Source organism: Haematobia irritans, chromosome 3 (assembly GCF_050003625.1).
Source record: "Haematobia irritans isolate KBUSLIRL chromosome 3, ASM5000362v1, whole genome shotgun sequence".
In the NCBI taxonomy this organism is placed as follows: Eukaryota; Metazoa; Arthropoda; class Insecta; order Diptera; family Muscidae; genus Haematobia; species Haematobia irritans.
Window position 1 is genome coordinate 226,141,700 of NC_134399.1, and position 13,340 is coordinate 226,155,039.

At 26.4% G+C, this 13,340-nt stretch overlaps 2 protein-coding genes across 4 annotated transcripts in view; one reads left to right on the top strand and one right to left on the bottom strand.

Annotated features, from left to right (window-relative positions):
- The window catches only part of ric8a (ric8 guanine nucleotide exchange factor A), a 469,139-nt gene that overhangs the window by 275,454 nt on the left and 180,345 nt on the right, over positions 1-13,340 (top strand). The gene's annotated exons all lie outside the window — the stretch shown is intronic.
- The window catches only part of ATP8B (ATPase phospholipid transporting 8B), a 92,040-nt gene that overhangs the window by 51,064 nt on the left and 27,636 nt on the right, over positions 1-13,340 (bottom strand). For all 3 annotated transcript variants that reach the window (XM_075298173.1, XM_075298172.1, XM_075298174.1), the window contains exons 2-3: positions 11,092-12,325; positions 1,094-1,152 (exon numbers count right to left, since the gene is read on the bottom strand). In XM_075298173.1, coding sequence (XP_075154288.1) covers positions 1,094-1,152; positions 11,092-12,193 — 1,161 coding nt within the window. In that variant the 5' untranslated portion in view covers positions 12,194-12,325. The remainder of the gene's footprint in view (positions 1-1,093; positions 1,153-11,091; positions 12,326-13,340) is intronic.

Genomic DNA, 13,340 nt, shown 5'->3' on the forward strand with positions numbered 1-13,340 from the left:
TTTTTTACTTGAAACACAGCATAATTTCTACTAGAAGTCGAGTCTTAATTTGGAAAATAAAGTCGTCGTTAACTTGTTTTTAAAGGACTTTGATAGCATATGAAGAAAAAAACTGAAAAAGCGAAAAATTAAAATTTGCTTCCTAGAAGCAAGTACACAAAACCCGATTTTAAAAGAGAATTGTGTCTTAAAAGTATCCTTACTTGTATTCTCCGCTTCTTTGGTTCACCGTCGTTGATATTCAATGCCTCTAGACTAGATTTAAGATTTTCAATATTCTAGATGTAAGTTCATATTCAATAAAGTAATTAGTATTCATTTGGAATCCAAGTCGAAAGGAGCTCACTGCAATTGTTGTCAATGACAACTAATTGTACAGAAACGCTTTTCATTCGTTGCACAGAGTTTGGTGTGGAAATAACATCTCGACAGATCTAAAACTGAGAATTTTCGACAATAGCTTTAAAGCTGTCCTGCAGCACTTGTAGTGCTACATAAAACTCCCGCAGAAAGCTTCAATCATTTCACAACAAGTGCTTGAAGCAAATACTTAAAATCTTCTGGCCAAATTGGGTCACAAACCAACTGTTAGCAATTGCCAATCGTAACATAAGCCAATTGAAGCCGACAACGTAAATGGGCATCGATTGGACATATTCCGGGAAGACCAAGCGATTATATTGCCAGACAAGCTCTTGTGTAGAATGCCCAGGAACATAGAAATCCCGGACGGCCTCGGAATACATAGTTTCGCTATGGTTAATGCTGAGTGTGCATCCCGTAACATGACCTAGAACCAAGGCTAAGGACCGCGTAAAGTGGAGAGAATTCATTGACACCCTTTGTTCTATATGAACTTTAATCACCCACATTCTAATATTCTGCTTGGGTACTTCTAACAAAGCCTTAGCACTAAAAAAAAGCCGACCTTACAAAACCATGCAATTTACTGAATACCACATATGCGGTGTAGAAAATTAGTTATTTTTATGTCGAAGATGTGCGATTATCCTAGGAGAATCCATAATCTTATAAAAATAAAGTATATCCATGGAGGTGGTATATTTTGTTTGTGGTTGTGGTCAATACTTACAGCATATTTGAATTGGGCATTAAAATCGCGATCATTAGCACGTATTCTGCGTTCATTGTCTGCAAAAGAACAGAAGAAAATAAAATTGTCCATTAATAATGTAATAAAATAATGTAAGAATATATATGGATAAATAATAATACAACTAAAGGCCATTTTCAAGTAGATCCGTTTTAAAAAATGTTCAATTAAAAATATATTTGATTCAACAAATTTTTTAATTGAAACAAAAATCAATCAAAAAAATTAATAGTAACAATTAATTTTTTAATTGGATCAAATAATTGACTTTCAATTATTTTTTAAATTGACTTTCAATTAATTTTTATAATTAATGCTATCGTTTCTGTGATTGAAGATATTTCAATTAAAAAATAATTGGATCAATTGAAGTCTTAATTGAGTTTTAAAAAATATTCAATTAAAAATTTTATTTATTCAACAATATTTTTAATTGAAACACAAATCAATCACAAAAAATTAATAGTAACAATTAATTTTTTAATTGGACTTTCAATTAATTTTTATAATTAATGCTATCGTTTCTGTGATTGAAGATATTTCAATTAAAAATTAATTGGATAAATTAATTTCGTGATTGAAGAAAAAAAATATTTTTTGTGTTTAGCGGAGGGAGCTTCATGAAAATTGGGTTATTATAATTTTTTTATGACTCCTTTGATTTTATTGAAGCATCTATTCAATTTTGTTTGCTTTTGGAATTCATACAATTCAAGAATACTAATATTACTTGATATGTAATAAGCATTGTATGACTGATCATCAAGAATATCAAAAGGGTAGTAATTAGTTTTTAAATTACATAAATTGAAAAAGAAATTTTTAAATACAAGGAAATTGTGCATCCACTAAAAGAAAATATATTAGATTGATTTTAATATGTAAGCTTAGTCATCATAGCTAACAACTGGGATTGTTTAATGACTAATAGACGAATAGATTAGCGTACGATTGTTATTAATAAAAAGGAAATTGCCAACGATTACTCTGCATCATATTGCAATGAGCCATGTTGCGTATATGTGATATGGTTAATTCACACAACATATTTATCATACACTATTTTAATACCCTATTTTTACAACCCTATTTATAAGCCTATACAAAATGTGACCAAATAATATAATATTTATTCATATGCTATTAAAAGAAAAATATTGGATATTATTTTAGAAACGTTTCATTATGTTAATATTATTGTCCGAGAAAAAATATGACATTTTAATGAATAGAAAACTTAGCGTACACTGAAAAAAATATTGTCGTGAGGCCAAAGATTTCATGTCCTGAAAATACGAATGCAAATTTTAGCATAGAAGACGCATTCCTCTAATACAAAGTTTTTTTCCTTGTCCAAAAGTCGATAAACTTTTCCTTATAATTAAGTGATTTTACTTAAAATGGGTATCATAACATGAAAGAAAACATTTTTGGGCTAAGGTCAACTTGACTTTAATAATTCAGAAAATTTCTTTAAAATTAATGAAATTGTCTTTAAATTTGTTGTCTTTTTGCATCTTGACTACAAAGCAAAAAAAAAATCGTTCAAAAATAGGACATGTTTTTCAACATTTTATTTTAAAGATGTTTTTTACTCGAAACATAGCAGAATTTCTACTGGAACTCGAGCCTGAATTTGGAAAATAAAGTTGTCGTTAACATGTTTTTACAGGACTTTGATAGCATATGAAGAAAAAAATCTGAAAAAAAATCAAAATTTGCTTCCTAGAAGCAAGTACACAAAACCCAAATTTAAAAGAGAATTGTGTCTTAAAAGTATCCTTACTGGTATGATCCGCTTATTTGGCTCAGAATCAATACCAAAATTGTTAAAGTAAAGACAAAATCTTTGGAACCGTGCATGCTTTTTTTTTTCAGTGTATGTGCATTTTTAATAAACACAGTGATCCGGATGAGCGTACAACGTCATATACACTATAAATGACATTTGAATTATTGTTTTTTTTTTAATCCCAAAATATAGAATATTTCGCCACACAGGCCTATACAGTATCCCAGCAAAAAATTTGGAAGTTCTTCTCAAGGCACAACTTTGAAAGAACTTCCAAAAATGCTCTCACAAAGATGTTCTTTATTTTAACTGCACAGGAAGTTTATTTGAGTCAATTTCTTTATATCTCGATTTTTTTCATATTTTTAATGGGAAATTAATTTTTTTTTCTGTTTCAAATAGGTTAAAACCAGATTAAGAATTTATAAAATGGTACAAATTATTTAAATTTAGCCGAAAAAATGCTAAATCCTTTGTAGAAAAAATTCGAATTTTTGAAAATATTTGATCACAAATGTACCAGAAAAGCGTTATAATGCATTAAAAATCATAAAAATTTTAAAAATTATTTATTTGTCAAAATATCATAAAATTTCTTAATTCACATCCAAAACACTGAATTCGCCTTACATCTTAAGAAGTAATGCAAATTCAGTGCAGCGGCTGTTGAAATGGTGGACATCCGTCCTATGACAAGCCCATGTTAAATTCATCGCTTCTGCGTCAATTTGGCACCACTTCCGGATCCAAAAAGAATATTTTCACTACTTTTTTGGCGAAACTTTTTTTGCTGGATATGTCATTATTGACCACTGAAAATCTAAAATTTTGGATATTCCATTTTGACAATATTAAGAGTAGGTTTCTTTAAAATAAAGAAATTAAAAGAAAGTCAATAATTTTTGCTTTAAATATGTTCACATATTTTTGGGACACGAATCTTTGAAATTTGTATGTAAGTAAAGCAAATTTTCCTTAAAGTAAAGAATAAAATTTTCGGCTTAATGAGATAATCTTTAAATTAATTGAAATATAGAATCTTTGGATTAAAAACAACCAAAACATAAAAAAAAAAAATAAGACTAATACTAATTTTAATAATTTTGCATCTTTGGTTAAATAAACGTTTTAACTTATGTTGAGTAGTCGCATGAACTACAAGAAATTTGAAAACTATAATTAATATGCGATTTTCGATAAATGTCTGGCAAATTGATCTAAACTGGTGTTGAAAACTTGTTATAAATTATGTTCTAATTTTTTATCCATGTACAAAAATTTTAGTATACGTAATTTACACAACCAATAAAATTAAAATTAGGATACAGATCTCATTTATCACAATTTCATTTTCATTTTATTCTTTTCGCGGTTTATTTACAAAGGTACTCACGTTCAAACAAATGCTAGTTTAAAAATCTAAATTATAACGGATACTTCAAAGTAAAAAATGTTTTCTTAATTCCATAAAAAAAATTTAAACCAAAGACGCTAAATCCTCAAAATAAGTCTTAGCCTATATTTGAAGCGTTTTTATCTTAAATCTAAAGTTTCAATATTTCAGTTAATTTAAGGACAATTTCTTTATATCAAAAATTTCTTTACTTGAAGGAATATTAGCCTTAGTTCAAAGACAAAATTTTTGTTCTAAATTTAATGAAAAAAATTTTTGAAGCAAAGATTTATTTTAATTAAAATCCATTATTTTAAAGAAATTTGTCCTTAATATTTTGTAAATTGTGCATCGTAAAATATAACATAGTATGCGTAATCTTTAATATCACGTAAATATTTTTTCAGTGTACTTTCATCTCTCGTAAATATTACTATTTGATTTTTATTTTTGACTGCTGAAGAAGCTTCCAAAATAAGCTAATACTTTTTGTGAGGATTTTGCATATTTGATTTTAATCGTTTTTCTGAAATTAAGAAAACATTTTTTACTTTGAAGGATTGATTTGGAATTTTTAACTGATATTTATTTGTACATTCATATCTTTGTTGATATATCGCAAAACGAGAACGCAAATTCGATAAATGAGATATGTATCCTAATTTAAAATTTAAAGAGCCTAGATGCAAAGCTATGTAGTTCCCTAAAAGATGTCTTTATTTTAAGGAAGTGACATCTTTGGCTCAGAATCAATAACAAAATCCTTAAAATCTTTGAATTCAAATAAACTTTTTTTTGAGTGTAAAATGTTAGTAAATAGAAAATTTATTAATATAAAGAAACTAGTAATTGTATCTGTAAAATTGTTTCATTGACTCAATTTTAATGGGAAATCTCGTTAATATTACAAAGATTTTTTTCTTTCAATGCATGATCTAGATAACGACATAGTACACCCATAGAAAAAATCATGAACGGCGTTGTCATTTCAAAACGTTTCGTTCATGAAAGTGAATCAACACACATGTGTTGTCAAACTGAGAACAGACGGGGTCAATCTGACAACGTTAAAATGACACCATCCGTTGTCAAAACAACAACGAGTGTTCATGATCTGAAAACGTAATGGTTACGAATTTATAAACAGAATTAAAAAAAAAAGATTTCCGCTACCGTGACTCGAACCTGTGTTGTGTGCACCATACGCGTTAACAGTCGCTTTAGCTCATTGCACCACCGGCGGAGTTGCCATGACAACGTCTAACGATTATTTTAAGAATTTTCGTGGAAAAAGAAAAACGAATGCCGTTCATGAAATCGTGAACGCCCGTGGACAAAATCGTGAACATTTCGTTTTGATTTTTTGTGAACGTTTCCGTTTCATTTTGTCACCGTCCGTTCACGATTGTGGAACGCAATTTTTCTATTAGTGTATAATGTGATGTATACAAATATAGCCAATTCACTTGATATTAGTGAATACGTAAAGTATTCCTTTTGGGATTCTTTTTTCATTATGTTTTACTCAAAATTTTTAATTATGATTCATATTAAGGAAATAAAGGAATGTATATTTTATATTTATTTATTTTTATATTTATAGTAATCCAATTTGAATGAATTCAGTTTACAATAATTCTCCAATGTTTAATATTCTAATAGCAAATTTTCATTCAATTTCTAGTGTTGATTTCCAATGACAATTTTAATTTATATTTCCATTTATTCTACAGTGCGTGATGATTATATGCCACACTCCGCTCTCTCTCTCTCGCTCTTGTTGCTATAAAGCTGTAAACTGATAGCAGTAGTACCACTTAGTATTGCTTTAAACGACAATTTAGTTTTGCATAAATTAGCAGGTACTACTACTCCGTAAAATTACATACTTAAGCCTTTTGTTCAAGGGCCATATACGCATGAATGTAAAATGTATTGAATTTCGGTATATGTACATGCATTATTTTGTCAAATGACAAAGTGTTTAAATTTGAATTATATTTAGCATAACATTCAAAATATACTGGGTGACTGATAAGTAAGGCAACAATGTTTGTTGTTCAAAAGCAAACAATTTCGCAAATATCATAAATTTTTTTTTAGAAAAACCATGCGTTGGCTAAATTATAAGGGTAGCTTAATTAACGGAGAGCAAATGCCATTTTTTGTCAGAAATTTATTTATATAAAAAATGTTGTCAAAATTTTTAAAAAATTTTGTCAACATTTTATTTTTGTAGAAAATGATTTCAAAATTTTATTTCTATAGAAAATTTTGCACCATTTTTATTTTTATAGAAAATGTTGTCAAAATTTTATTCTTATAGAAATTTTTGTCAAAATTTTATTTTTATAGAAAATTTTGTCAAAATTTTATTTCTATATCAAATTTTGTCAAAATTTTATTTTTAAAGAAAATTTTGTTAACATTTTGTTTATCTATAGAAATCTTTGTCAAAATTTTATTTCTATACAAAATTTTGTCAAAATTTTAATTCAATAGAATATTTTGTCAAAATAGAATATTTTGTCAAATTTTTATTTCTATAGAAAATTTTGTCAAAATTTTAATTCAATAGAATATTTTGTCAAAATTTTATTTTACAGAAAATTTTGTCAACATTTTATTTCTATAGAAAATTTTGTCAAAGTTTTATTTTTATAGAAATTTTGTAAAAATTTTATTTCTATAGAAACTTTTGTTAAAATTTTATTTCTATAGAAATTTTATTTATATAGAAAATGATTTCAAAATTTTATTTCTATAGAAAATTTTGCAAAATTTTTATTTTTATAGAAAATGTTGTCAAAATTTTATTTTTATAGAAAATTTTGTCAAAATTTTATTTTTATAGAACATTTTGTCAACATTTTATTTTTATAGAAAATTTTGTCAAAATTTTATTTTTATAAAAAATTTTGTCAACATTTTATTTTTATAGAAAATTTTGCCAAAATTTTATTTCTATACAAAATTTTGTCAAAATTTTATTTCTATAGAAAATTTTGTTAAAATTTTATTTCTACAGAAAATGTCTCCAAATTGTTATTCTTATAGAAATTTTTGTCAAAATTTTATTTGTATAGAAAATTTTGTCAAAATTTTATTTCTATAGAAAATGTTGTCAAAATGTTATTTTACAAAAAATTTTGTCAAAATTTTATTTTACAAAAAATTTTGTCAAAATTTTATATTTATAGAAAATTTTGTCAACATTTGATTTTTATAGAAAATTTTGTCAAAATTTTATTTCTATAGCAAATTTTGTAAAAATTTTATTTCTATAGCAAATTTTGTAAAAATTTTATTTCGATAGAAATTTTTGTCAAAATTTTATTTTTATAGATTTTTTTTTCAAAATTTTATTTCTATAGAAAATGTTGTCAACATTTTATTTTACAAAAAATTTTGTCAAAATTTGCTATAGAAATTTTTGTCAAAATTTTATTTCTATAGAAAATTTTGTCAAAATTTTATTTTACAAAAAATTTTTGTCAAAATTTTATTTTAAAAACAAAAATTGTCAAAATTTTATTTTACAGAAAATGTTGTCAACATTTAATTTCTATAGAAGATTTTGTCAAAATTTTATTTCTATAGAAAATTTTGTCAAAATTTTATTTCTATAGAAAATTTTGTCAAAATTTTATTTCTATAAAAATTTTATTTCTATAGACATTTAGACATTAGAGAAAATGTTGTCGAAATTTTATTTCTATAGAAAATTTTGTTAAAATTTTATTTCTATAGAAAATGTCTCCAAAATTTTATTCTTATAGAAAATTTTGTCAAAATTTTATTTCTATAGAAAATGTTGTCAAAATGTTATTTTACAAAAAAATTTTGTCAAAATTTTATTTGACAAAAAATTTTGTCAAAATTTTATTTTTATAGAAAATTTTGTCAAAAGTTTATTTTTATAGAAAATTTTGTCAACATTTTATTTTTATAGAAAAATTTGTCAAAATTTTATTTTACAAAAAATGTTGTCAAAATTTTATTTCTATAGCAAATTTTGTAAAAATTTTATTTCTATAGAAAATTTTGTCAAAATTTTATTTCTATAGAAAATTGTGTCAAAATTTTATTTCTATAGAAAATTTTGTTAAAATTTTATTTCTATAGAAATTTTATTTATATAGAAAATGATTTCAAAATTTTATTTCTATAGAAAAATTTGCAAAATTTTTATTTTTATAGAAAATGTTGTCAAAATTTTATTTTTTTAGAACATTTTGTCAACATTTTATTTTTATAAAAAATTTTGTCAAAATTTTATTTTTATAGAAAATTTTGTCAACATTTCATTTTTATAGAACATTTTGCCAAAATTTTATTTCTATAGAAAATTTTGTCAAAATTTTATTTGTATAGAAAATTTTGTCAAAATTTTATTTGTATAGAAAATTTTGTCAAAATTTTATTTCTATAGAAAATGTTGTCAAAATGTTATTTTACAAAAAATTTTGTCAAAATTGTATTTTTATAGAAAATTTTGTCAAAATTTTATTTCTATAGCAAATTTTGTAAAAATTTTATTTCGATAGAAATGTTTGTCAAAATTTTATTTTTATAGAAAATTTTGTCAAAATTTTATTTTTATAGAAAATTTTGTCGAAATTTTATTTCTATAGAAAATGTTGTCAAAATTTTATTTCTATAGAAAATTTTGTCAAAATTTGCTATAGAAATTTTTGTCAAAATTGTATTTCTATAGAAAATTTTGTCAAAATTTTATTTCTATAGAAAATGTTGTCAAAATTTTATTTTACAAAAAATTTTGTCAAAATTTTATTGTAAAAACCAAAATTGTCAAAATTTTATTTTACAGAAAATTTTGTCAATATTTAATTTCTATAGAAAATTTTGTCAATATTTAATTTCTATAGAAAATTTTGTCAAAATTTTATTTCTATAGAAAATTTTGTCAAAATTTTATTTCTATAGAAACTTTTGTTAAAATTTTATTTCAATAGAAATTTTATTTTTATAGAAAATGTTGTCGAAATTTTATTTCTATACAAAAAAAATTTATTTTATTGAAAATGTTTCCAAAATTTTATTCTTATATAAAATTTTGTCAAAATTTTATTTTTATAGAAAATTTTGTCAAAATTGTATTTTTATAGAAAATTTTGTCAAAATTTTATTTCTATAGAAAATGTTGTCAAGATTTTATTTCTATAGAAAATTTTGTCAAAATTTTATTGACAATTTTTTTTTCTTCTTTTACAACATTTTCTATAGAAATAAAATTTTGACAAAATTTTCTATAGAAATAAATTTTTGACAAAATTTTATATAAGAATAAAATTTTGGAAACATTTTCAATAGAAATAAATTTTTTTTGTATAGAAATAAAATTTCGACAACATTTTCTATAAAAATAAAATTTCTATTGAAATAAAATTTTAACAAAAGTTTCTATAGAAATAAAATTTTGACAAAATTTTCTATAGAAATAACATTTTGACAAAATTTTCTATAGAAATTGAATGTTGACAAAATTTTCTGTAAAATAAAATTTTGACAATTTTTGTTTTTACAATAAAATGTTGAAAAAAATTTTTTGTAAAATAAAATTTTGACAACATTTTCTATAGAAATAAAATTTTGACAAAATTTTCTATAGAAATACAATTTTGACAAAAATTTCTATAGCAAATTTTGACAAAATTTTCTATAGAAATAAAATTTTGACAAACTTTTCTATAGAAATAAAATTTTGACAAAATTTTCTATAAAAATAAAATTTTGACAAAATTTTCTATAGAAATAAAATTTTGACAACATTTTCTATAGAAATAAAATTTTGACAAAATTTTCTATAAAAATAAAATTTTGACAAAATTTTCTATAACAATAAAATTTTGACAATATGTTCTATAGAAGTACAATCTTGGCAAAATTTCTATAGAAGTAAAATTTTGGCAAACTTTTCTATAGAAGTACAATCTTGCCGAAATTTTCTATAGAAGTAAAATTTTGGCAAAAGTTTCTATAGAATTAAAATTTTGGCAAATTGTTCTTTAGAAGTACAATTTTGACAAAAGTTTCTATAGAAATCAAATTTTGACAAAATTTGCTATAGAATTAAAAATTTTTATAGAAATATAATTTTGACAAAATTTTCTATAGAAATAAAATGTTGACAAAATAGATATAACATTTTGCAAAATAAGATTTTTGTTTGGTATAATTTTCTCCAAATTTTGTTAGATTATTTGTGGTTCAAGTGGCAACTGAATTACTTCACGAATGGCTATATTTCTGAATACAATAGATCAAAATGCTTTTGTAAGCTTGTAAACAATAATAATACAGCCGGAATTTCGTTACCATACATATCAGCCACCCTGAATATCTATATATATTGGCTATGGCCTACTTATAAAAGGATTATAAACAAAGAGTAAATTATAATACCTTAATTTAATTTATCACTATCGTAAATAATTTCAATTTGTATATATTCCATTACAGTAACGGTCATTTTCATGTAGCTCCGTTAGGATTTAACTGTCTGTTAAGAGAAAGTAAATTGCAGTAGATATATGCCCCGCTTAAATTTAACTGAAAAATGTTCAGCAGTTTGTTAACTGGCAAATAAATACATAAATACAAATAAATCCATAGTTTGGTTCAAAAGTTAGTTGGCTAACGGAGCTTCATGAAAATGGGGGTAAGTTGATTACATGAAATAAAGTTTTATTGGATTAATCTTTTATTTTACGTCTAGCAAAATATGGAAGAGGATATATATTTTTTTTAATATTACAACTTCAAAAATACCTGAAAAATAATAGGAACTTCTGCGCCTCCGTATCTGTGATAGACGCCTTTTGCCAATTTCTTTTGCATTCGCCAAACGTCCAGGTTTCTCCTCGCTGTTGTCAGCTGGAAACTGTTCAAAGTCGCAACTCAAATTCACTGATTTTCGCGCTGTTAATCCGCTACTGCTCAATCCTGCTGCACTATAAGCACTAGGTGTGGTATGTTTCGATTGTAACGATGATCTTTTTCTAGGAGGTCGACAATTGGAATTTTTCCAGATACCAAATCTACCGAGAAACGATAAAAGATTGGCCCGTAGACCAGATTTCGGCTCAGGCCCTGGATTGTCAGTAATTTCATCGACACTGTCGTGCGTCGTTGGGGCTGCTGTGCCGCGACAACTTGTCAAAAGAATTTTCTCTTTCATATCAGCTCCATTTTCGGAGAACATGAGAGCTGTAGCAGCAGCCTCCGTTTCAAGCTCTGCCTCGGCTTCCTTATCTTTGAATCTAATGCAGGAGTTACTTCGCGAATGTAATTGTATTTCACCCGTTTGAGCCAAAGTGGCCAAACTGTAGAGACTCTCTGAACGAGATTTGCGTGATTTTCTCTTGAAAGAATCCTCTCGTTGGCGGGGCAATACAGCAGCCACATCTGGTAGGTTGTTATCGTCGCCGCCACCGTTGGCATTATGGGGCGATAACGTGAGTATTGTGGCCGTTGAATTGTCTATGGTGGACGGCTCCGGTTTGGCTAGAGTAGCAGTGGTTGCTTCTAAATTGGCAGTGCTGGTGGTTGTAGTTGTCGTTGTGGCCTTGCGTGAGAACATGCCACCAAAATGATACCAACGTCTTGGTCTAGCCTCCACACTTTGGTATGATGGCGGACGGCGGGTTGTTGGTGTTAGCGATGACGAGGGACGGGTTAGGGCGGCTGTTTTGGGAAATGTGGAAGGCGGTGGTTCATTGTCCACTGAAGCATAACGCCGCGTTGCACTCGTCAAGGGTTGGTGTCGTTGTTCGTCGGTCTGTTCGTCGATTCCAGTATTATTTTCTGTTGCAGGTGCTCGGAGTACCTCTAATTCCAAGGTATCCGGACGCCTTTTATTTCCGTTGGGCATTTCATCAATACTTCCATGTAAGTTTCTATCAATTCACTCGATGATCAATATCTTTGTTATTCCTTTTTGTCCTTGGAGTGTTGGTTTGTTGGAGTGTGTTTTGCACTAGTTCACCATGGACACCATGGGTTTCTAAGGAAAAATGTTCACTTATCACCATAGTTCCATGCCATTTCAAGTCGTAGAATTTTAGACAAATGAGAAAAAGAATTTCCGATATCAATTCACGCGAAATTTTACGCTCACGTTTGGTTAATGGGCGGAAAGCACACAATACACAACCATTTCGTTTAAACGTTTTCTTTGACTGATTGGGTGGGAATGTAGCCACCGTCATCAAAGCGTAACAAAAACATTAAAAATTTTTGCAAATTGTTTGGCAATGACGATTGTTGTGCACCCAACAGAGAGAGTGGGAATTTTTTTAGGACACATGGAGTAAAAAAAGAGGTAATAGTTCTACTATTTTCCCCAAATTAGCACGCTTTCGTCCCCAAAAAAAAATTTAAATCAAAATTTCTCACAAAAATCCACAATATTTTTTAACAAAGTTTTTATGAAAAAAACAAAGAAATAGGCTCTGCGGTAAAAAATCGGTAATAACTTAAAAATTAAAAAATATAAAATTTATTCTCATACCAGCTTGCGAGTATTTTTCTGGCTCTTTTCCCCAAATTAGTACGCTTTCGTCCCCAAAAATCCCCAATTTAAATGAAAATTCTTGACAAAAATCCCCAATATTATTTTAACAAGTTTTATGAAAAACAAAATTAAGAAATAGGGCTTTGCGGTAGAAAATCGGTAATAATTTAAAAATTAAAAAATATAAAATGTATTCTCATACCAACTTGCGAGCTGCAATAATATTAAGACCAAGATCGAAGCCAATTCCGGGAGTCCGTGATTGTCTTCCAAATGTTCGAAAAATGGAAATAGGAGATCAGTCACCATGTATTTATGGACGAAGTTTTATTTCTGAAGACTCAATTAATAACTTTGGATGGTAGATAAATCCTTACGAAATGACTTCACAAAATGTCTTAAACTAGCTGAGTAAAATTAAAAATTAGCGCTTGGGCCTCCAAAATAAAGTCCTGTGTCCGTTTCTAGTCCAAATGCTTGATTTGCACCCTTTGGTATATTTTTA